This window comes from Lepidochelys kempii, chromosome 11 (genome assembly GCF_965140285.1).
Source record: "Lepidochelys kempii isolate rLepKem1 chromosome 11, rLepKem1.hap1, whole genome shotgun sequence".
Taxonomy (NCBI): domain Eukaryota; kingdom Metazoa; phylum Chordata; order Testudines; family Cheloniidae; genus Lepidochelys; species Lepidochelys kempii.
Window position 1 is genome coordinate 33,017,804 of NC_136390.1, and position 25,632 is coordinate 33,043,435.

A 25,632-nucleotide genomic window follows, 5' to 3' on the forward strand; every position below is an offset into this window, starting at 1 on the left:
CTCAGTCCTCAGAAGGATCCTGCCACCATGGAACACCCTTCTTGAGGTGCTGTATAGAGGGAGATTGTGCCTCAGGAGGGGTGATATCCATGCATGAAGGGGCTTCTTGGCAGGTGGATATTAGACGCACAGTCAGCCTTACCTGCTGGCTTCTGGCAGATACCCAAAAAATGCTTCTCAGCACAAGGCAAGAAATTCCATGTTCCAACATATGAAGATTTGGGGTTGTTGAGCATTACGCCACACTGGTTGTTTATCTCCTCATCAAACATCTGAAAACCAGAAAACTCATCAAGTTCATGTATGATACACGCATTCTTGTGTGAAGAGCGCGAATGAAGGTCAAGTTAGGAGAATATATTTCTCTTAGTATGTGCAGAGCAGTAGAACAACACACAGCTAGTTTATTTTGCAATGTTACCTAGTTGCTGGATTGTTTGTTTGTGAAAAAAATTACCTGGACCCACTATACTCTTTAAAAATTCTTGTTAATCAATGGCATTCCATTATGTTTCTTATGCTGCTCCATGAACAGCGCAGCCAGGAAAACTGTCAAGGTTCCTCCCCCATTCTGAACGCTAAGGTACAGATGTGGGGACCTGCATGAAAACCTCCTAAGCTTATCTTTACCAGCTTAGGTCAAAACTTCCCCAAGGTACAAAATATTCCACCCTTTGTCCTTGGATTGGCCGCTACCACCACCAAACAAATACTGGTTACTGGGGAAGAGCTGTTTGGAAACGTCTTTCCCCTCAATACTTCCCAAAACCTTGCACCCCACTTCCTGGACAAGGTTTGGTAAAAAGCCTCACCAATTTGCCTAGGTGACTACAGGCCCAGACCCTTGGATCTTAAGAACAATGAACAATCCTCCCAACACTTGCACCCTCCCCTCTCCTGGGAAATGTTGGATAAAAAACCTCACCAATTTGCATAGGTGACCACAGACCCAAACCCTTGGATCTGAGAACAATGAAAAAACATTCAGTTTTCTTACAAGAAGACTTTTAATAGAAATAGGAGTAAATAGAAGTAAAGAAATCCCCTCTGTAAAATCAGGATGGTAGATACCTTACAGGGTAATTAGATTCAAAACATAGAGAATCCCTCTAGGCAAACCCTTAAGTTACAAAAAAGATACACAGACAGAAATAGTTATTCTATTCAGCACAATTCTTTTCTCAGCCATTTAAAGAAATCGTAATCTAACACATACCTAGCTAGATTACTTACTAAAAGTTCTAAGACTCCATTCCTGGTCTATCCCGGACAAAAGCAGCATATAGACAGACAGAGACCCTTTGTTTCCCTCCCTCCTCCCAGCTTTTGAAAGTATCTTGTCTCCTCATTGGTCATTTTAGTCAGGTGTCAGCAAGGTTACCTTTAGCTTCTTAACCCTTTACAGGTGAGAGGAGTTTTCCTCTGGCCAGGAGGGATTTTAAAGGGGTTTACCCTTCCCTTTATATTTATGACAAAAACAATGATGTATAATGGTTTATGGATGTATTCTGCACATAACTGAACCAAAAACTATATAGTAACATCCCTCTGCTGCCTACATTTTTATGGAACGTGGCACTTCAGCTACATATTGGATATGCAGAGACTAAAGAGATTTCAATTTTTACATCCCTTTCCATCTTAATAATTAATTAGTGTTCAAAACATCTCATCCGAATAAAGATACGAAGAGCTCAGTCATTACTGGTCACGATGTCTGCCAATTAAGAATACAATTTCTTGGTTTGGGTCCTTTACATTTTTTTTTCTCTTTTGTTATTTTGATACAGTTACCAAAACACCAACATTCTATACTTTTTATAGGACAAAAGATCACCTGGATTTGTATATTCAAATAAATAACTTACATCAAGTGGAATCTTTCTTAGCGTTCCTCTCAGCAATGGGTGAAAGTTACCGTACAGCAGTCTACTGCCATCTACCCATTTGTTTTCCCTTGTGCTGAAAATAAACTTCAAACCAATCCAAATGTTTTCTTCCAAACCAGGAAGCAAGGATGTTAAAAAATCTGTTGGGCAGAAAAATAAATATTTACATACTATGATTTAGAAAACCACAGTAAACATTTGAAAAGCAGCTTGCATAAAATAAAATAATACAACCCCCATCTACATTACTTCATTTCCCACCGTAGTCCTTGAAAGTGCAATAAGCCATTTTAATAGAGTATTAAGTGTTTTGTAATTTTATCATTCCATCCTTTCCATATCCAACAAGGACATTATTTAAAAAAATCATTTGAAAGGATTAGCATTCTAACAGGCTAAGGTCTAACTGAGGGCCAGGAGATGAGTTTAACTTGTTTCTGTCTCTCTCCTCCTCTCCCTCCCTGACATCAACCCTATCTCCTTGCGTCTCTACCCAAATTTCAGACGGTGCCTCCCTACTGTTCTGTAAGACCTTCTATTGACTCCCCACAGAAGCATCAAAAGTGGGCTCCATGCCCTCTTTGAGGGCATGGACAGTCTCACTTGCTTCCCACACACCTCGCTCTCTGACTGGGCATGCCTCTAAAACAGAACCACTTACTGAATATGTGTCTGACTTACTCAACCAAGAAACAGAGAAAGTCAGGATAGAGGGAGAGGATCAGTTCCAACTGAGAAAGGCTCTACTCAGGAATCCCAAACCAGCCACTCTTTGTTCTCTATGGCAACACCCACTATTGGGTGAGGTTACCGGTCCTTAATGTGTGGCAGGGCTTGCCAGGGCTGAGCCCCAGCACCTCTAGGTTTGGCAGTTCAGAGCCCCGACACCTCTGGGCTTGCCACGTCAGTTATGAATGTAAAATAATTGCTTGAGCCCCAGCACCTAATTGCTTGAGCCCCAGCACCTCTTTCATTACAAATTAAGCACTGAATGTTAGTTAAGACATTTAGAACTATCTACCTGCTATATGTTAGGAAAGAGATTGAGACTAGCTTGGAGTTAGCTACCTGCTATATGTTAGCTAGCTCCAGGTTAGTCCCAAACTCTTTTCCTAAACTAGACAAACCCATTAAAGGTTAAAACCTCTCAGGATTTGTCACTATCTGATAGCCAGCTACAGAAAGGGCCACAGTACATGAGGGAGGGAGGGAAGGCTGGCAGGAAGAGGTGGTTACCTAAATTGTGGCAGAGCTGTCTTTCTCCACCACAGCTTTGCCATTGCACTAACTTGCCTGGCAGAAATCTGTCATCAGGACTAATTTATTATGCTAAATATCAATCAATTGAAATGAACTTCCATTTACACAATCATGTTAAGAAATGTTTGAAGCAGAATAGGCTTTTCTAGGGCTAAAAGAGTTCTGAATTGCTCCAGTCTCAGTCACTTGAGTTCCAGTGTGGGTCCATCCCAATACCCAATGCTGAGACAGAGCAGAAAACTGCTCTTCCACTGCGCACTGTTAACTACTGAAGTGATCTGCTTGGTCTACTTTCTGTATTCCACTGCACTGAATTGAGTTGGCTGGAGGTCACTTACCTATAAAAATAATGCTACATATAATACGGAGATCTGTTGTGAGCTACTTCTTCAGACATATCTGTAGGCAACTACCCACCCACTACACAAATACAAATGTATTAACAGATGTCTCTCTCAACAGATAGGTAGTCTGCACATCTGTAGAGAGCCATTTGCAGCAAATGTCTTCTCTTCACTGCATTCATCTCAATGAGGTTTTAACATATGAAGTAAAGTTTGGGAACTGCTTCAGACACAGCCCCTCCACTCGTCATAAATCTCTGGTAGTCTTTACAATTTCCAATTCCTTTCATATGCAAGGGTAGGAAAAGAAACTGGTCTTTGAACTGGTTCTTTTCCTTTTTCCATGGTTTGCCCATTGTGTGTGCATTTCCCATTCTGTGGCAGACAGAATTCCTCTGACACAGGGCAAATAATTAAAGGCATTAGTTATAGGTATTTATTTTATTGTGAATTTTTAGAATTATTTCAGTAAGACTCAAAGTAACTGAATGATTTTACAATCAGATAACACTGCCACATAATTCCTAGTCTGCTGCACGATTCTGTGCAGTTCTGCTGCATAGACTGGGGAAGGTGCTTGACATATTATTTTGGTCTAAAGTGCTACATAGTATAAAGAGCCTTGAATTTATCATCATACCTTGTTCAGCTTGGCTTGAGATTGATGGAAGAGTGCCTCCAAAAGTTTCACATACTTCATTGGCATCTTTAAATTTTAAAAATCTGTGTACTAGCTTTAGAAAACACTGCAAAATAAAAATGGTAAAAGCTTATGCAATGTAGCAGGAGTTCAGTTTCTCTTTAAGATTTATTGTATCTTAGTTGTAATTCATAAACCAATGACCCTAAAACCCTCACACCTCACTTATCTTGCTTTCTGTGAGAAAGTATTAGAAATGCAATTATAGATAAATGCATTCAGGCTCTGATTCAGCAAGGTGCCTATAACAGGGTGACTGTTCCTTTAAGGATAGTAGGGTCAGTCAACCCTGTTTTCCTTTAAGATTCCTAGGACTTTTGGAGCAGATGAAGGCCTACAGAAGGGCAGAGGCAGGTGTTGGGAGAGAGGAAGATGGTCCCAGAGATGTAGTTAATGCTTGGGGGAAACCAAGGTTACTGTTTCTTTAAAGGCCCAGAAGCCTTGTAATGCAGGGTGGGACAAGGCTCCCCTCTCTCACAGCTAAGTGGGAGGAGCCTGGAGAAGGAGAACAGCATATAGCTGCCTCCCTTTTCACAAGAGGGCAAGGATTGCCATCTGCTAATCTCTCTCAGCCCAGGGAGAAAAAGAGCTGAACTACAAAGTGGGGGAGGCAGCTGGGAAAGAACCTGGTTTTAGGGCATCAGCTATCCTGAATTAATGCAGATCCCAAGAACAAGGGCTTTTGTACCCATGAGCCCAGGAGAAGGAACTTGATAGAGATGCAAACATTGAGAAGGAGAGCTGTGGGACACCTGAAAGAAGAAGAGGGGTTGGGGCTGAGGGCTACCGAGTCCTCTGCAAAGGAGGGATCTGGTTTAAACACTCTGGACTGAAAGTGAGGCTTAGTCTATGCTACAAAGTTAGGTTGACATAATGCAGCTAATGATGATTGTCCTATATTCCCCTTTTACCTTGTTCTGAAACAGAATCCATTCTTTAGGGCATCCACCTTTAGGGGGGTGATATTCTGGCTCATGTTTCTCCAGTAAGGATGCATTAGATTTTTCACATATGAAGGGCAGTTTCAGATTGCAGTTTATTGAATAGTCTGTAGGAAATATAAATAAAGTCATTATCTGCATTATGGTAATGACTATGATGTGCTAGGTACTACCTACACTTGTGGGAAGAGACAGTCCTATGTAACTATAACATACAGCTGCAAATTATGCAAAGTAAAGTATTTTAAAATGACAGTAGAACAAAGCATAAAAAATTAAATGATTGTATGAGAAAATATCGTATTGATAATAAAGGACCAGATTTGATAACCTTACTCACTTTAAGTAGCACCTTACTCTACAAGTGGTATCACTGACTTCAGTGGAGAAGTGTGGAATAAAGTCATATTCACTGTAAGTGTGGGTATCAGAATCTGTCCCACAGGGCTTGATGTAATGCTTGACTTCAATGGGCATTGGGTCAAGCCCATAATACCATAACTTCAAAAATAAGTGGACAAGGTCCCTGTTGAGGAGAATTTACCATCTAACAGAGACCAAAACAGGCTAACATTGGTAAGGAGACCAGCATATAAAGGATTTGTGGAAGAAATGAGCATTAGGGTGGATAGAAAGATGGAGAGGGACGACTATTGGTTGACAAGGGTTCATAAGCTGTTCCAGGTATAGGGTGAAGCTGAGAATAAAAAAATTAAAATTTCAAATACAGTTTAATCAGCACATCAGTTATTTTATTCACCTGTTTCTGTCCAACCATTAGTCAGATTCACATCAGAAGTGCATGGCATGGCAATTTTGTAACCCCCATTTGTCTCAGGCCTGCCTCATGTCCTCAAGACATGCTGCCCCCAGACTCAGCCACTTGGAAGAAATGAAATGCCCCAAAACAATCTAGATCATGATGAAAAAGTAATTTGCTTCTGGATCTTGTATTCAATATTGCATTCTGGACAGAGCTAATATTTTTTATAATAAAGGAACAACCTTACCTCTATACCAGCCCCTCGAAGAAATATACCAACAATCCCTCCAGAATCGATCATGGAAACGTGGAAAAAACTGTAAACTAGATACAAACATTTCAGAGTCAATCCCTGACAAAAAGATGCTCTTTTAGGGGAAAATCCTGGGCATGGCAGCAGAACTAGCATGCCTCTGCTGCTTGGAAGAGAGAAAATGGCAAGGGCTTACACTTATATAGGGGTTGCCTGTGCCCTAATGTGCAGGAGGTTTAGGGAGAGGGCTAGTGTAGGGGAAAGTGGGCGGTAGGGTCAGCAGATCTGTAGTGATTAGTGTAGTCATGGATCTACTGACCAAATCAACCCTGCAGAGAAGGTAAACAACAGGAGTTTTGCCTGCCTACTCAGGCTGTACACTAAGGAACTGTCTAACTGTTTCTTTAGATAAGCTGTTGCCAACAGGAGAGTGGGTTTGTTGGGGGGGGTGGGGAGAAAACCTGGATTTGTGCTGGAAATGGCCCACCTTGATTATCATACACATTGTAAGGAGAGTGATCGCTTTAGATAAGCTATTACCAGCAGGAGAGTGGGGTGGGGGGAGAGAAAACCTTTTGTAGTGATAAACACCCATTTTTTCATGGTTTGTGTGTATAAAAACATCTTCTGTATTTTCTACAGTATGCATCCGATGAAGTGAGCAGTAGCTCATGAAAGCTTATGCTCAAATAAATTGGTTAGTCTCTAAAGTGCCACAAGTCCTCCTTTTCTTTTTGCGAATACAGAATAACACAGCTGTTACTCTGAAACCTGTCTAACTGTCTGTCCCTACTGCAACACCTCCTACATTATCATGCACCGCAAGGATAACAAACTATAGATTCTACATTCTTCTGTTCTAAAAGTATTCTTTTTTAAATGTAGCATTTTGCTACTTACACATCCTAAGATTTTCTTGGACAGGAAGGCCCTGTTCTTTAGCTGCAGCTGATGAGCACACAATGCAACTCAGGAGAATTGTAAAAAGGTTGCTGTAAGACATCTCTGCATTTCCCTGATCCTGGATCAACCCTGTGCCAGGCTATGCCATAAACTAGAAGCAGCCTGAAGGCTGCTCTAAATTACACTGCCTGCCAATGGCACCAAGGACCAGTGATCCCAAAGGCATAAAGAAGCCCGGGGAACTCTCAAGCCAGCCACAGGGAGGAGTGGTGGTGTAGGAGCCTTATCCTGGTTTTACAACATCAAAGGATCCCCTAACCTAGGGTTATCTTCCTGTGGCTGGCCATGGCAGAAAGCAGAGACGAGGACAAAGGATGACTTATCCAATTTCATATGCTCTATATGTAAATATTTTGTTCCTGGTTTTTAACTTACAAGATGAATGTTTTTGGTTTTGTTGTTTTCTTAAATGGAAGAGTAAAATAATGTAAAAACCTCCAATCCTGTTTCAGCACTCAAGTCATTAATGGGCTACATGGGCAGGCTTAAAAATCACAAATAAAAACATCTGAAATAGGAACCGGAAAGTGTTAACTGTTAGAACCAGGGTTCAAGCATTCAGGGCTTCTAATGATACCACTAACATATTAAGTCCATGGCCATTCAAAGACTTATGCCTGTGCAGAAGTCTTTGGGGACAATGTCTGCAAAGCACTTTGAAGATGTGAAGCCTCTATAGGTTGTCCAAGTTTTGGACCCATACAATAGTGTTGGGAGAATAACGGCTTGATAAACAAGGAGCTTGGTGTCTGTTTGAATGTCGTGATCTTCAAAAACCGTGTGCCCTAAACAAGGAAAAGCTACACTGGCTCAGCTCCGGCGATGTTGAATTTCTGCATCAATATCTGCCTTGGATGAAATATGACTTCCAAGGTAGAAAGAAAAGGAGGACTTGTGGCACCTTAGAGACTAACCAATTTATTTGAGCATAAGCTTTCATGAGCTACAGCTCACTTCATCAGATGCATTCAGTGGAAAATACCAAGGTAGAGGAAATGATCGACATTCTCCAGTGCCACTCCATTGATTTTGACAGATGGGGCATGTAATACCTCATTTGGAGAGGGCTGATAGAGCACTTTAGTCTTCTTGATATTAAGAGTGAGACCAAGACATGCATAAGCACTGACAAACACATTCAAGAAAGTTTGAAGATCTTTCTCAGAGTGGGCAAAGATTGCGTTGTCATCAGCATACTGAAGTTCCACAATAGATGTTGCGTAGATCTTTACTCTTGGCTTTCAGCTTGCTTAGCCTGAACAGCTTTCCATCCATTCTGTAAGTGATTTCAATGCCAGCTGTAAACTTCCCAGCAACTAGGTAAAGAATGACAGTGATAAAAACCACAAACATGGTTGGAGAGATGATACAGCCTTGTTTTACTCCTGTTTGTACTTTGAAAGGTTCACTCTTGGGACCAGTGCTGCTCAGAACAGTTGCTTTCATGTTATCATGAAGCAATTTTAGGACACTGATGTATTTATCAGGACATCCAACCTTAGAGAGTACAGTCCAGAGGGCATGGCGATTCACTGAATCAAAGGCTTTAGTTAAATCAATAAAAGCCATGTACAGTGGTTGGTTTTGCTCCCGACACTTTTCTTGCAGCTGCCGTGCTGTGAAGATCATATCCACAGTTCCACGGCATGGTCGGAAACCACTCTGTGACTCCTGTAAAATTTCTTCTGACACGGGCAGAAGGCAAGTTGCAAGGATCTGCGCCAGAACTTTGCATGCAATGGCTAGGAGGGAGATACCACGATAATTTCCACAATTGCTTTATCCCCTTTCTTGAAGTGGGTGACAATCAGGGCATCCCTCATTTCACTGGGTATCTCCTCCTTTATCCAGATTTTAAGGATAAGCAGGTAAAGCTGCTGAATTAACTCTGGTCCACCGCCTTTAAAGATTTCAGCGGGGATCCCATCTAGACCTGCTGCCTTGTTGTTCTTTATCTGCTTGGTGGCATTGTATACCTCATACAAATTAGGAGGGTCTCCGAGCTCATCTTTAAATGGTCATTGAGGGATTTGCTCAAGGACTTCATCTGCAACTATAGAATAACGGATAAGGAGATCTTTACAATGTTCTTTCCAGCGAGAATTGATGGCTTCATTGTCCTTCAGAAGTGTGGTTCCATCCTTAGAGAGAAGAGGATTCATACCAATGGCAAATTGGCCCATAAACAGCCTTGGTGGCACTAAAGAAATCACATTATTGTGGATATCCGCGAGATGTTGGAGTTCTTGCGTTTTCTCAGTCCACCATTTGTTCTTGAGTTCTCTGGTTTTACGTTGGACTTCCGCCTTTGCCTTGGCATGGGCTTCTCTCTTTATATTACAATTTATGTCATTCTGCCAAGCATGAAAAGCCATTCTCTTCTCATTAATGAGTTGCTCAATTTCAGCATCATTCTCATCAAACCAGTCCTGATGTTTTCTGGTTTGGTAGCCTATGGTTTCCTTGAAGGCATTGATGATTACTGCTTTCAAATGGCTCCAGTGTTCCTAAATTTCTTCTGGAAACACTGATGGGAGCTTTTCTTCTAAGACTGCTTGGAAGTGGTCACGCTAATAGGGTCCTTCAAATCTTGAATCTTCAACTTGTGCCTGACCTGTTTCTTTTGCAGCCTCCACATTGTGGATAGAATAAGGTGATGATCAGTCCAACAGTCATCAGCACTTGTCATTGCTCTTGTGAGAAGTACGTCGCTATGATCTCGGGCACGAACTATAACGTAGTCACGGACATGCCAATGCTTTCACTGTGGATGTCTCCAAGATGTTTTGAACTTTTCCTTTTGTCGGAAGAGTGTGTTCGTAATAATAAGTTCATGTTTAGCACACTTGGTCAGGAGCAGAATTCCATTTGAATTGCTTTTGCCAACTCCTTCTTTCCTGATTGTTCCCTTCCACAGGTCTGCGTCTCGTCCCACACATGCATTGAAATCCCCCAGAAGTATGATCTTGTCTTCTGTAGGGGTCTCTGATAAAATGGTTTCCAACTGAGAATAAAAACCTTCCTTTACATTCTCATCAGCATCTAGTGTTGGTGCATAGGCACTCAAAATAGTTGCCTGTTGATTTTTTGCAAGCCTCAATCGGAGTGTCATAAACTGCTCATTGATGCCAACAGGTACCTCAGAGAGGCACCTTACGAGCTTATTCTTTATAGCAAAGCCCACTACAGGCAATCAGGGTTCATCTATAGATTTCCCCTTCCAGAAATAGGTGTATCCTCCTTTCTCCTCCCTCACCTGTCCTTCATCAGCTCTTCTAGTTTTGGACAAAGCAGCAATATCGATGTCAAACCGACTCAATTAATGAGCAATAATGGTTGTACTTTGCTCTGGTCGGTTGCTGTTTGAGTTGTCCATCAGGGTATGTACGTTCCAAATTCCCAAGTTGAAGAGTTTCTTACATTTTTGACCGCTGGGGTGGTGATCCTGATGGATGCAGCTATCCAGCAAGGAAAAACAGAGGCAAGACTATTTTTAGGGTACCTTTTCTAACACCCTACCCAAGTGGGGTGAGCAGAGTGGATCCTAAAAAGGATTGCTCAGTCGCGAATGCAGCTGCCAAGATATTTGACCCGCCTCAATCCTCAAGCAAGCAAGAAAATTGTATCACACACCCACCGCCTGTGTGTCAGTCTGTAACCAGGAATTTCCTGATTTCACTGTCCTGTTCCCGTCACCACTTGCCGATCGCCACCAGACTTTTGACTTGTGCAAATGTTATTTTTTCCCAAAAACTGGAAGATGTCTGTGCGGGACTTCTTTTAAAGTGGGGACACTGGTGCACAACAGTCACCACACTATCCTTGACAGAAAGAGAACTTGAAACCAATGGCATGGGCACTGTGACGATTGGAGATCCTCTATTTGCTGCAGCCTTCATCCACCTTCGCAGTAGTTGTAACATTACACAATAGTTTCACCTCCATTGTGCAGTTATTCTCCGTCTGTTCTGCTGTTAGGGACTTCTTGGATCCTCATATATGAAGCCTCATATAAGAGCTAAGTGTTATTATTACTGATTTAGGTGTTAGAGATGTTGCTAACCTTTGTAGCGGGAACAGCACTCTGACAATATTCCTGCTTGAATTAGCTGCTAAGTCCTTAGTTCAAGTATTAAGTCTACACATATATTCTGTTGATTATTTATTGTACTCAAGATCCCCAGTATCCTAAATTCTTTACCAAAAGAAATAAAGACTCCGTCAGTGCTCCAGACTTTAAATTTGACCTGGCAAGGAAAAGTGCAGGCCACGTGTAGATAAAAAAAAGGGGAAGACAAGAGAAAGGAAAAAAGAGTCACAATTATCAGATAATGTGGTTTTGTTAACAAGGTCTTTCAAAGAATTATTTATGCTTTTCGTAGATGACCTGTCAGAAGTGAGCTTTGTTAACAACTTGGGATCATTCAATAGTCATTTAAAAAAATCACTTATTTCACTAAATTTTTCTCCATACAAGAAATGTCAACAAAAGTTTATAATAATGTTGCCTGCAAATAGAGTACATACGGTGAATGATGGTTAGTTCCATGATCCATGGATTTCAGCCACCACTTCTGTTCTGCACCTGACAACTGCAAAAATAAAAAAACAAACAAAAAATATAAACAACTAGATTTTACCACCATGTATAATGTAATATCCCAAGATAGACCACTGGCCTTCATCCACCCTCATGGCAAAATTCCTTTTGATGTAAATGGTTTAACAGAAGCAGGACTGGAACTTACAAGTAATATTCTTGTAAATGATTCAAAAATTCAAGTGACTAACTTCTTGGTCTTGGCTATAGACTATGCCCTGGGAATTCTCAAATTCTAGTTCATAAAGGGGGCATTATCAGGTCAGATATTTTAATATCTCAAATCTATTTCTAATAGTTCTTTATTATTAAAACCAATACTACATTCAAATATATTTTCCCACTGCTTATTATATTTTGAATGTTTACATTTCACTCAGTTGGGATCATAAAATCAGGTTAGTCAGTTTCAACATTGGGTTCTCATGTGCTAATACACAGGGGTTCTCCAATTTTTTTCATAGTAGGTCACATCTTAATAGTGATATTAATAACATTTTCACATCTTGTGCATCCTATCCTTCATAAAAGCATGTACCATCTATTCTCCCATTCAAGATCATATAATATCTTTGTGGCAACTACAGCAATTACTTAGATAGAAAAGTAATATAAGGACAGATTTTATGTATTTGCAGCTGTCTTTAGTGCGATAAGTTTCTTGACCTTTTTGACAAAGATAATCTTACTGCCTTACGTACTTCATTTTGGGATGGATCTTCTGGCCCAGCCAAGTAGCATTCAGTGCAGTATGAGGGGGAGGAATAAAGGGTGGCTTTAAGACACCCAGAGAACACGCAGAGAAAAGGAGGGGAAAAAAGCAGTGCACTGAGCCTGAGGATCCGGCCCTTAATCTTTTCCTCCCATCTACACAGTTTCTCTCACCTGGAAACAAGGGTGAGAGCTAGCTCTCTGTGGACCAATAGAAAGTGCTCTTTGGACCATCAAAATCCCCTTGACAAGTAAGGGAACCTCTGTGCCAGCACAATGAAGTAATATTTGCATTGCAAAGAGCACTGAAGAAAATTTAAAATAAAGAATAAAATGGTTTTAATTGAAATGAAAGTACAATACTATAATGAAAACTTTCTTAGGGGCCAGATCATACCCTTAGGATACATGCAGTGATAGAACACCTCTGTGCATAGAGCTATCCTTCCACACATAGAAGGTAAAGAGAACTACTCTCTCTTTCACCCAGGCTGTGAGGAAGCCTTTCTGTAGGTTGGGGGGGGGGTGGAATGAGGCGGGCTGAATTGATGTGCCTCTTCTCCCACCACTGCACAGAGAAACAGAGCCCCCTCTGCTATGGTAAACATCTTTAAAAGGGGTTCCAGGCAGTATCCCTAACAACTCCAGTGGAGTCACACTGCCAGGCAGAGACCACGCATAACTCTTGATGGTGAGGGGAGGGCACAATTTAAAGGTGTGTGGGGCACATAACTCTTGAAGGTGGGGGGCACATGATCACCCCATGTGTCACCTCTGGGCTGAGGAGCAGCAGCAGAGCCAGGAGCACTAGGGTAATGGTGAGCAAGCACCTCAGGGAGCATCTCATGGTAGCCGGGCTCTGCAGACAGGGGACAGCTCCAGGGTGCACTGCCAGCTGACACCAGGCTCCTTCGGGTGCAGCCCAGGCTGTGCTGCCTGCCCTGCCTGGGGAGCACCCAGCTGTGCAGAGGTGGCGGAGGTGGCCTGACGGAGGTGGCCAGTGCGGAGAGACAGGCGCCCAAGTGGGCTGGGCAACTTCCACCAGCTTCTGATCTGCCAGTTCCTGGCAGGAGGACAGTTTTCAAACTGTGGGGTGTGCCCAGAGTTCAAAACGCTCTGTGCTAAATGGAAGGCAGAAATGGGGGGATGGGGGGGGACATGACCCCATGTGCCCCTGCTCTCACACATCGCCTCTGCTGCCAGAGAACCAGAGCACAGCTGCAAGGTACCCAAAGTTGGTGAAGTCATAGAACCTTCTTGTGGATGACCCTGTGTCTCCAGAAGATCCTCCAAAACCATGTGGACCATGAAGGATCTGCAAAATTGGAGGGTAGGACTCACGAGTTTTTCTTCCTGGGGGCAAATCCCATCTTAATCCTAATGGAACAATTCTAAGGAAACTCCATGAGGGGACCCTGTTAACTTCCAATAAATAAAGAGTGATGTGATGTCTCAATGACACTGAAAAAAGGGAGTAACTGAGGTATGTCACCCTGAAGTCTTTTTTTAAAAATGATTCCCACAGAACAGCTAATTTCCTGATTACATAAACTATACTCTCTGCCCTACAGAGACTGATCACATCTGTCTATTGCTGGTTTTTCATATACTCCTCTCATTCAGATAATGATGTGATGTCCCCGTGTTGGAACACACATATACAAAATGACTATACAGTGTTACACCTCTGGCTGAACCATGAACAATGGAATATTTATGGTAATCTTTTCATAACATCTCCTTGCTGTTTTGGAGCTTGTGTTCTGTTATTAAGATTATTTTAACAGGCTGTTTTACATTTAAATGTTTAAATGCAGTTTTAAAGAAGATTAAAACAAAACTGATTATTTCCTCTTTCAAGTAAACTTTTCCTTTTGCAGGCATTTTAAAAACTATTATGGGTTATATGTCAGTGAAAAATTAAGAGAAAAAACATTAACATTCTTATATTGGAAACACTTGCAACAAAGACAATTTCTGAGGTACAATGTATTTCATTACCTTTTCTATTTTGGTTAGGAGTGCCCTTAGTTTTGTATAAGAGTCCACAGATGCTAAGTCACTATCATTGTTTGCACAGTAGAGAGCAGCTTCTTGGTAGCTCAGGTTTTTATCTGGCACAAACCAAAATTCAGCTCCATCAATAACAAGTGGCGGTCCATGAATTCCATCTACATCTGGGGAAGAAAGCCACACATATACACATGGCATTAATCCTGAAAAATAATTACACTCAGAAAAGGAAAGGGCTGGACAATCTGGGCCTGATGCTGAGAGGAGCTGTATTTACATCTCCCACTGAAATCAATGAGAGCTGAGTGTGTTGGCTGTGTGTCAGCATGATTTTCACTAACATCAGAAAGGATATATACTGAGAAACACTAGACAAAAGTAACTGCAATGTATGCAAAAACTAAATCTGTTTACCTGGTATATACCACTCTGGTGTCTTTGGGGTACTACCTGTTCAGGAGAGAAAGAAACAATCACTGATCTTGCATTCCTGATACACGTACTTCACTGACGTCAATGAAAGCTTTGCATGCATCAGACTTAAAGTTATTTTTTTCTCTTTATTAGAAATGTGTAAGCACCAAAGCTCACACTAATAATAATGCTAATTCTCCCCACACATAGGCACTAAGATTTGGCATTTTCACTGAAAATTTCCAACAAGTCAAGGAAAGTTTTGTGTCTCCAAAAGCTATTTTTCTGACCAACTAAAATAATTACAAGAAGCCAAGCCTACTAGATGCTAAAACTTCTAACTCCTCACAAAAACAAGTGGATCTGTGCAGAACCCACATGCCATCCTTTCTCCACCCTCACCAGAGAATCCCTTTTCTGTGTATTTTGCTACTCTGGAGACCCAAGTCATAAATTTTACAAGGAGATTAGAGGCCAAATTCAAGTCTGGAGGAATTAGCTATCCATGGGATTTTCTTTTGTTTATAAATACTGCTTATACATTTTAAATAAAGCACATAAATGCTGGAACTCCATGATCTATATCTCCTCACCACACTAAGGTATTTACATTCCCCATGGCACGTTTCTCACTCCAAGGGAACTTAAGGGATAGAAGCAAAGTTGGACCATAGAGAAGTGACACAAGGTTCTTCCCCCAGTAATAGTTTATTTGTGAGTGTTTTGTATGTTTACATTTCTATGAACAGAAGCCTATGAGACATGCAAGGGATTTCAGCCCCTTGCCTTGTGTACTGTTATGGCCAGTTGGGTAGAGGATGTGGTAAAGTACTGGTTGCCAAATTTATTGCGCTCATATCCTTCTTTTCACCAAGTACGAAAAAAAAGACACCCAACAACCAAAAATTGTGATCACACAATTTTAGAGAATATAATCCCAGCTGTTACTCATACTTCAACCTTACACTTCCTATATCAAGCACCCTTTCAAGTTGATAATAAACAGCAGTCCCAGTGTGACAGCCTCTCTCTTCCTATATATTTAAAATACACAAAGTTCAAGTCTCGCTCTCACATTCTAAGGACTCCAGGTCTCAAGATTATTGTAATGCCTTCTGAGATGTTTGTTTTAAAGTCAGAGATCCTGGGTTTACTGTTAATGATGACAAAGTGAAAGAAGTAATTGAAGACATTTTAAACAAAAAACAGGTGACAGTTTAGATGAATAAACGGATGTAAATGCAGCTTACCTTTTGTTATCTGGCAAACCCATTCAAGTCTAGCATCACACTGAAAAGGTTTTAAGTAAAAATCCAATTGTCTGTCGTCATGGAAATGAAGTCTCCAAAAATACCTCCGTGGTATTCGAGTGGTCTGCATAAAAGTAGGGGGTTCGGAAACTGTGTTGGTATACTAGATACAAACTTCTGGAGCAATAAAACTGTTTATAAGATACCTTAGATATCCTTGATGACAGTCATCTACCCTGTTGCCGATCCTTTGTAATTTTAACTGAATTTTTAAAAATGATAAAATATAGGTACAGCTTCAAAAATAATCTCTGAACAACTAGAAATTATGAAGCAATCAGTTTAAAATTTATCCATTCACAGAAATCTCTTCTTGCAGCTCACTACAATACTATGTTGGGTTTTTTTTGCAATCCACAGATTTTATCTGTGTTTATCATAGAGTAATATTCACTGCCCCTTAAAGGATTCTCACATCTGCCCTGAAGGGACAATAATCTGAATTGGCCCAGAAACATGATTCTTCTTAGTATAATCAAGATAAAAAAGCTCCATGTCACCTCCTGGTTTCTACAATAAAGATAATGTTGTTTCCTTTAGTCTGACAGCACAGGATCAGATTCTTGTAATTCTGAAAACAACGGTTACAAAAGCCACAATGCCCACTTCACACTTGTTTAGGGATAGTCTCTCTTATCATCCAAAAATGTATTAGCCTAATATTTTAGATGAGAGGTTCTCGGGCGAAGGGCCATGGCTCCTGGAGGTTGCAAATAAGGGCAAGAGGGTAGTGACCACCATCCCCTTCAATGAATACTAAATGAGATGGGGTTCTGGCTAAATGGGAGGGCACGTCCCACCATGATCCCAAAACAGGAAACCAGGTAATTGTATGGAAAAGGTTGAGAAGTACTGTTTTAGCAGTCATACCATAAGGTTAGAGTTACATAGTAATGAGGCATTTATGAATATAATAGAACCACACCAGTCTGCATTATTGACTGGTAGGCCCATAATTACAGTATTTTGCCAAGTTGCTCTGTATGCTACATATTATGACAGTAGTATTTTAATAAAAGTAAAGAAGTGTTGCTGAAGGAAGCCCTCACTATATGTTGTTAGTAAATATTTACTCAGCAGTGGAGGTAAAACTGCTGTTTTTTGTGAAAATTAGCAGGTTTTTGAATTAACAAAAAGAAAAGTAGCATCTTTCTGATGTATACAGTTATAAATTTACAGCAGCAGACCACGTTTAATGTACAAAAAACTTAAAGGTATAAAGTAAATATACTGTAAATAAAAGTGTCACATAAATATATTTTTATTATTAATTATTATTATTATTATTAAAATCTTGCAACATACCTTTAAAGCAGCACAGTCTCTAATGTCATAGACATCTCTTTGGAAATCATGTGACATAACAGTAGTTTCCTACAGAAAGCGGAGGGATGGTAGAACTGTGATTTATTATTATTTGTATCGAAGTGGTGCCTAGGGGCCCCAGTCATGATTCGTTCCCTTTGTGCTGGGCACTGTCCTAACAGAATAAAAGGCGGTACCTGCCCCAAACAGCTTTCAATCTATGGCTCTGATTCTGCAAAGATATGTGTACATACAGTACTTAACTTTATACTAGGGCTGTCGATTAATCGCAGTTAATTGACGCGATTAACTCAAAAAAATTAATCACAATTAAAAAAATTAATCACAATTAATCACAGTTTTAATCGCATTGTTAAATAATAGAATACCAATTGAAAATTATTAAATATTTTTGGATTTTTTCTACATTTTCAAATATATTGATTTCAAATACAACACAGAATACAAAGTGTACACTGCTCACTTTATATTATTATTTTTTATTACAAATATTTTCACTGTAAAAATGATAAACATAAGAAATAGTATTTTCCAATTCATCTCATACAAGTACTGTCATGCAATCTCTTTATTGTGAAAGTGCAACTTACAAATGTAGATTTTTTTGTTACATAACTGCACTCAAAACCAAAACAATGCAAAACTTTAGAGCCTACAAGTCCACTCAGTCCTATGTCTCGTTCAACCAGTCACTAAGACAAAAAAGTTGGTTTACATTTATGGGAGATAATGCTGCCCACTTCTTATTTACAATGTCACCAGAAAGTGAGAACAGGCATTCGCATGGCACTTTTGTAGCAAGCATTGCAAGGTATTTATGTGCCAGATATGCTAAACATTCATATGCCCCTTCATGCTTCGGCCACCATTCCAGGGATATGCTTCCATGTTGATGAAGCTAGTTAAAAAAAATAATACGTTAATTAAATTTGTGACTGAACTCCTTGGTGGAGAAATGTAGGTCTCCGGCTCTAGTTTACCTGCATTCTGCCATACATTTTGTGTTATAGTAGTCTCGGATGATGACTCAGCCTGCTGTTCATTTTAAGAACACTTTCACTGCAGATTTGACAAAAACGCAAAGAAGGTACCAATGTGAGATTTCTAAAGATAGCTACAGGACTCAACCCAAGGTTTAAGAATCTGAAGTGCTGTCTAAAATATGAGAGGGACGAGATGTGGAGCATGCTTTCAGAAGTCTTAAAAGAGCAACACTCTGATGTGAAAACCACAGAACCTGAACCACCAAAAAAGAAAATCAACCTTCTGCTAGTGGCATCTGACTCAGATGATGAAAATGAACATGCATTGGTCTGCACTGCTTTGGATTGTTATCAAGCAGAACCCATCACCAGCATGAACGCATGTCCTCTGGAATGGTGGTTGAAGCATGAAGGAATATATGAATCTTTAGCGCATCTGGCATGTAAATATCTTGCGATGCCAGCTACAACATTGCTATGACAACACCTGTTCTCATTTTCTGGTGAAATTTTGAATAAGCATTATCTTCTGCAAATGTAAACAATCTTGTTTGTCTGAGCAATTGGCTGAACAAGAAATAGGACTGAGTAGACTTGTAGGTTCTAAAGTTTGATATTGTTTTATTTTTAATGCAGTTTTTTTTATATAATTCTACATTTGTACATTCAACTTTCATGATAAAGAGATTGCACTACAGTACTTGTATTAGGTTAATTGAAAAATACTATTTCTTTTGTTTTTTACAGTGCAAATATTTGTAATAAAAATAAATATAAAATAAGCACTGTACACTTTGTATTCTGTGTTGTAATTGAAATCAACATATTTGAAAATGTAGAAAACATCCAAAAATATTTAAATAAACGGTATTCTATTATTGTTTAACAGTGTGCTTAATCGCGATTAATTTTTTTAATCACACAATCACAATTAATTTTTAATTGATTGACAGCCCTACTTTATACACATAAACCAACTTGAAAGTGAGACAGACGTTTTCTGGAGAAGTCTGGACAAACCAAGGATATGAGGTTGAGAAACTGAAGTACATGTTGGGAAATAAAGATACCTTGTTCTGCCCAGCAGCATTTGGATCCTTATTACATTTAAATATTTTGACAGAAATACAGTATAAATGCCAATTATTATTTTTGAGATTATTTTTAATTGACAAAGTCTCCTAAGTGCAAAGTTTTACATAAGCGTTTTTCTATATTCTTCACGTGCCATAGAATAAAATTAATCTAAAATATCAGTCACCTGATTATATTTTCAACCCAACCTAAATTCAAACAAATCTTAATATGATAATATTTTCTGGATAAAGATGAATGTAACTTACCGGATTATTATCACTCCACTGCCAGGTTCCTAGAGAATCTGGATTCCTCTTATTGAGTCCCACCCAGACCCATCGGTCATTACTGTAAATATACATAAAAGAGAAACCTCAAAGCGAGTGTATGTTCATTCTAGCACATTAAATAAAAAGACTAATGAGTCATTTTAAAAGCCTTCCTTTAAATACCAAACTTTTGAGACAAGTACAAAAATATGAGTATCGCGTCTAATTCTGCAAACCGTTCACTTTGTCTAGGAAGTCCAGTATGAATTACTAGTATTGTATCCCAGTTTAACCGGCCTCTGATAGTACGTATCAATTAAGGAAACCAATATTAATTTGGAGTCCCGTTACCTGGGATAGAGGATTTCCAGCTCTAATATTTAAAGCAAAAGTAGCATAGATGAAACAAGCTAAGAGAAAGGGATTTGTGTTTTCTCTCTTCTCTTAAGTTCTGATTCAGCAAAGCACTTAGGCACATGTTTACTCCCCACCAACTTCAATGAACTTACAAATGCAGGGCTGTCTTTTTTATTTTTGTTTTTCGTTTTTTAGGAGTGAGGTAATTAAAACTTAAAATTCTCAGCTCCATTTCAAGAGAAAGGTTGTCACTATAAAAGGGGATTTCAATGCATATACTCAAAACTGCAGTAATACCGTAGGCCTCTTTACTATTGATTAGGACTTTAAGGGCACTGTGACAGAATGGGAAATATCTGGGTCAGACTGTGAACTCCATTTGTATTGTAAGCTCCATTTTGGTTTAGGACATCCATTTTGTTCTATGTGCTGAACGCATGTCCAGCCTTGCCAAAGCAAGGTTATGAAGTGTTCTCGTCAGTTACGCTGCCTAGGGAACAGCACTTGATACCTTGATGACTTCTCAGAGATCATCCTTCAACAAGACAACAACCTAGGGCCACCGACTCTGATTGTCTCTAAACTACCAGTCCATTCCCATGAAAAAATGGATGATTTACACAGACCCTGGAGGGGGAAAAAGGGAAAAGCATCACAGTACAGCACATGGCAAAAAGGAAGCGAGACTGTATTTAAGGAGTGCTTTTCTGGGAAAGGATCTGTCCATCGCCACATGCGAAAAGACTGGATTGGAGAGAGAGAGAGAGGAGGCAGGAGGGACTCTGCCTAGCCTGAAATGTTGACTAGACCATGGACTTACAGAAGAGATGAGCTCAAACTAGGCAAGGGAGCATCTCAGGACTTTTTAAAAATTTATTTGCAAAGATCTGTATCTCTTGAGTGCTTTTTAAGAGGAAAGTGATTGCGACTAAGAAATTATTTTGCTACGCCTGTGTTCCTTGCCTTACTGGCCTTGAAGGGGTTAATGTAGAAGCCAGAGTGCACACAGCCGAGGTGGAACTCTCAGGGAGCAGAAGTAAACAGCTGGGGTTGGGAGATCTGAGGCACTGACTCCAGCGTCTGGGATGGCTGGATTGCTGAGTCCCATGTCCCAAGGAAGGGCTCAGACAAGAGGTATGAGTCTGAGAGTGTGCTCTAGAGACCCAGAGCTAGAAGCAGTGACTCAGCTCAGAAACATGTGGGACCTAGGCTAGAATTTGAGTCCATTTAAAATAGACTGGTGACTGTCTAGAAAAGAAGTGGGACAACCTGTAACAGGAATAACTAATTCGAATATAGTAAAGATACTAATTTCCAAGACCATCCATTTCTATTTGTCCTCCAGTTCTTTTTACGGAAATTCTTGATCATATTTTTATTTAATTTATAGACATACACCAAATCCTGTGTTGACTTACAATCCATGTAGCCTACTGAAGTCAGTGAGGGCACTTTGGGTGTTAAACCATCACAGATTCTGGCCTATAGATGCAGGTATTGTACAGAACGAGAGATTTTAAAATTCTACATTCTAGATCATCATTTAGGGCCAAATCTTGGCTCTTATTCCAGTGACCAGATCTTCTGGGTTTAAGTCTGCTTTGCCCTAGAGGAAATGGCACTTAATGCCCTGGAGAAGGAGAGCCAGCAATTCCACATAGATAGGGCTGATCCAAAATTCTCTGAAGTCAGTGGGAAGACTCCTATTGACTTCAGATCCAAAAGAGGTATTACTCATTTTGTTTACTGGGATTTTGATTACTAGGATAGATGTTTTACTTAAAAAATAATCCTTTCATGGCAAACATTTTGCAATTAACCTTCTTCATATACCAGTGGAATATAAACTTACCATGTTCAATATTTTCTGCTCTTCTATAGTGATCGGAATGAAATTTGTACAAGCATAGACTCTAAAGAACTTAGAATGCCCTGTGTCAGTCCCCAGCAAACCACTCAGAAACAGGTATTTACATTTATCTAACAGCTGAATTGCTTCTGACATTCTGCTTTCAGGATTTTGTTCTTCTACAATTGTCCATCCCTGCACAGTTAATCAAGCACCGCTTAACTCTCTCTCTCTGAGACACAACCCAAAGCTGAGAGTGGCATAAGGAATCACCACAGACACACATACCGACTAATGACCCTAAAACACTTATTTCAGAAGGATTTGCAATAATTACTTGAGGGAACAGAGCAATTTTCAAAATCTTTCAGCTTTGATGCTACCACCTATTTCTTAAACAGATGTCAGGTCAAGAGTTTCCCCGCTTTATTTCCCAATTTGTAATAAAGACTTTTATTGATTATGTAATAAAGACTTTTCAGCTGATGTGGCACTTATAATATTAATTCATAGTTTGGCTTCTTTGTGAGAGTTCAAACATGATCATGAGACTTATTCAGCAATTGATCCACTATTTTTGATAGCACTCAGGCTCAAGTAAAGCCTTTTAGTACTCTAAGTTGAGTGCACTCGCACTTCACTATGAAGTAAATTTAGAAGGCATCCCATGCCAAAGTAACACTGGAATACAGCGGTTAATTAAGACTCCATCTGCACTGCAACTATGATAGCATCAGGGAACCTTGTTATAACACTGTAGTTCCCTGCTCCAGTTACAACATAGTTAAAAGTTGTATTGTAGATTGCACCTAAATATGTTCTAGTTTAAATCCTTGAGTAGTCTAGGTTTTGGGGTGGTTACAGTTAGATCATCACATAGTGTTGTACCACAGATGGAACCTAAAATGGATTCAATCTATGCTTTACCATGGACTCAAATTTGATTGAGTTTTAAGGATTGTAAATTTCCATCATCTGCTGTTTCCGTGCTGAAGGCTTTCCATTCAGATGAGGAGTACTCACACAGAATTAGAACTTGGTAAACGCTATGAAGTGTGGTATGGTCTTTTTTACTACTTGATGTAAATACTATATGGATCACTGACAATACTGCAACAGAGGTAGGCATTTTACACTTTTCAAAGATTGTTCTGAAAGGAAAAAAATTGTAACTCAGGAAATAAAAGTTCAAAATGCTTGAAAAGGGATTTTTTGTCCCTTAATCTTAGCCATATGTCAGCTCAGACACAGGATTCAAAGCATGAGTGATGTCACCTGTTAATTTAACCTATAACATAAGCTAGAAATTAAAAGAGAGGGAAAAACTAACAAAAATGGCTATGGCCCTTTTGGGCCAGAGCCACAACTCTGTTACCTGAAAAAGTTTATGATCAGTTCTTAAAAGTTATTTCAGAACATGGTGACTTCCTCGGTTTAGATGGGGACTAATGGTACTACCTGGAAACTGTGGGTGTGTTTTGAGGTCTAGAGGCTCATATTTGGGTAGAAGTCTGGGAACACCTCATTTGGATGTATCTCTTCTCTTCCTGGGTGGAACGGTGCCAAAGGGGAAGGCAGAATCTAGTCCTTAGCCTCCATCATTCCACTGCATGGGTGCGTGCTCAAGCAGGGCTGGTGATAATGCTGATCAGCTAGGGGCCAAGGCTACCCTTTCTTACAAGACATTCTGAAATCTATGGGAACAACATAGATTCCTCAGATCTCAGCCTATCCCTGCTCCTCCTTCCAAGGCCTCCTGAAACAACATAAGCATGGCTTTTGTCTATACCTTGCTGCCATCACCCAATAGTGCTCTTCCCAAAGTGTGGAAAAGCTGTCTCAGGGGAGTTAATGTCCTCAGGCCAGCAGCAAGTTATGATGATTTTTGTACTTTAACTTATGTTGCCTGAAAAGTGCACATGCTGTGTTAGTGGATGTTTGAATCTTCCCCTGACCATGCCCTGAGCTCTGTGGAGCCCTTCTTTGACACAAAGTACAGAAGTAGAATTATAGAGGAAGAATACCACAGGTAGCTGGTCTTCCTCTCACACCCTACCATAGCTGAAAGTACCACACAACACTTGGGAGGTGGATGTTTAATACAATTGTATTGCTCTGGTAAAGTCATTTATTTTGCTCGATATTTTGATTGCTATGGAAAATAAAATATTGAAACTGAAACCAATCAATATTGGCCCATAGAAGTAATCTTGTATTCCTTGATGAACTGATTCAGGAATAATTTTTTCAAATATAAAATCCTGGAATGTGGGAAGTTTGATAAAAACTGCTAGAGCTGAGTGAATAACTGATTTTTTGGTTTGGTGGCCAAAATGGATTTTTTTTGTTTTTTCTCACTGAGACAAAAAAAACTGACAAAAAATTGTTTAGGTCAAACAAGTCAACATGGTCTAAACAAAATTAGTTCTTAATTGAAATGTCAACCTAGTCTGTTTACAAAAATGTCAAAATGAGCTGTTTTGATTTTTTTAAAATAATGAATCCTCATTTTTTATTCATCCAAAAGTGCATTTTTCAGCAAATTCATTATTTGCCAGAAATATTGCCCAGTTTTACCACTAATCTTAAGAATTGTTTTGAAAAATGTACACCCTGCTGACACTGGCTGGCATCACCATGTAACGTGAAAATTTTTTTAAGATCCATTTAAAAAATCTGTTTTAGAACATAGGAACAGGGTCCTTATAGTTGATCTAGTCAATATCTCTTGAACTAGTTCAGTTGTTTCTTGCAAACCCACGTACATATTAATAGAACTTTCCAGATTCAAATCAAATGATGAAGCAGATTTGTGTACATAGTACACGTGAAGGCAAACTGGGAGCAGTAAATTGGTTCCTTTCCAATTGGCACAGCATTTTTAAATTACGAGACGTAACAAAACCCAAACTGCCACTCCCTATAACACCTCCAGAACTCCACTTCATTGCTAAGAATAAAACTGAAAAAACACACACACACACACAATACTTTCATTCCTTTGAAATTTGCTCAACTGGATCTGCTACACCCATACTTCAAACTAGCTACCACATTCCTGGTACAGCAAAGAAACTTTAGTCCTTATTTCATTCAGGCAGGAAAAGGGTGGCATGCTGTACTTTACTTTCAACTAACAGACACTTGACATAATCAGAACACTTCTGCGTCTTCTTTGCCTCCAAGGTAAAAATCTAAGAAAACAGCAAATTGGACTAAGTTAGCTACTCTCTCTCTCTGTTGCCAAATGGAGAAGAAAACTATCTTTTGCTCACATTTGAAAACAAACACCTAACAATGAGTCATAGGAGGAAACAGTGACGGAAGATTCAGAGGTGCTGCTTCTTCCGTGAGCTAAAATTAGTCTACTGTGTTACCAGTTTTGGGCAGAGAATGTGACTAAATAAATCCAGGGAAGACATTCCATAAACTGTGCAGTACTGCACCCTGACAATCATCTAGGGTTTTGTCGTTGAAACAACTTGCTGTTTGTTTTCTATTCTCATTTCCCCAAATATCTTATCTTGTTTTAAGAGAGGCTACATATCTCCCCGATCTCTGAAATCACTAGCTCTACATAATTAAAAAATGCAAAGCACAGTGTAAACTA

At 39.7% G+C, this 25,632-nt stretch overlaps 1 protein-coding gene across 1 annotated transcript in view; it reads right to left on the minus strand.

Moving 5' to 3' along the window:
• Positions 1–25,632, minus strand: part of LY75 (lymphocyte antigen 75) — an 81,902-nt gene that overhangs the window by 31,201 nt on the left and 25,069 nt on the right. Inside the window, exons 14-24 of the mRNA XM_073305589.2 lie at positions 19,814–19,895; positions 17,467–17,535; positions 16,102–16,225; positions 14,852–14,887; positions 14,426–14,601; positions 11,641–11,705; positions 6,145–6,221; positions 5,105–5,241; positions 4,134–4,239; positions 1,869–2,029; positions 143–272 (exon numbers count right to left, since the gene is read on the minus strand). Coding sequence (XP_073161690.2) covers positions 143–272; positions 1,869–2,029; positions 4,134–4,239; positions 5,105–5,241; positions 6,145–6,221; positions 11,641–11,705; positions 14,426–14,601; positions 14,852–14,887; positions 16,102–16,225; positions 17,467–17,535; positions 19,814–19,895 — 1,163 coding nt within the window. The remainder of the gene's footprint in view (positions 1–142; positions 273–1,868; positions 2,030–4,133; positions 4,240–5,104; positions 5,242–6,144; positions 6,222–11,640; positions 11,706–14,425; positions 14,602–14,851; positions 14,888–16,101; positions 16,226–17,466; positions 17,536–19,813; positions 19,896–25,632) is intronic.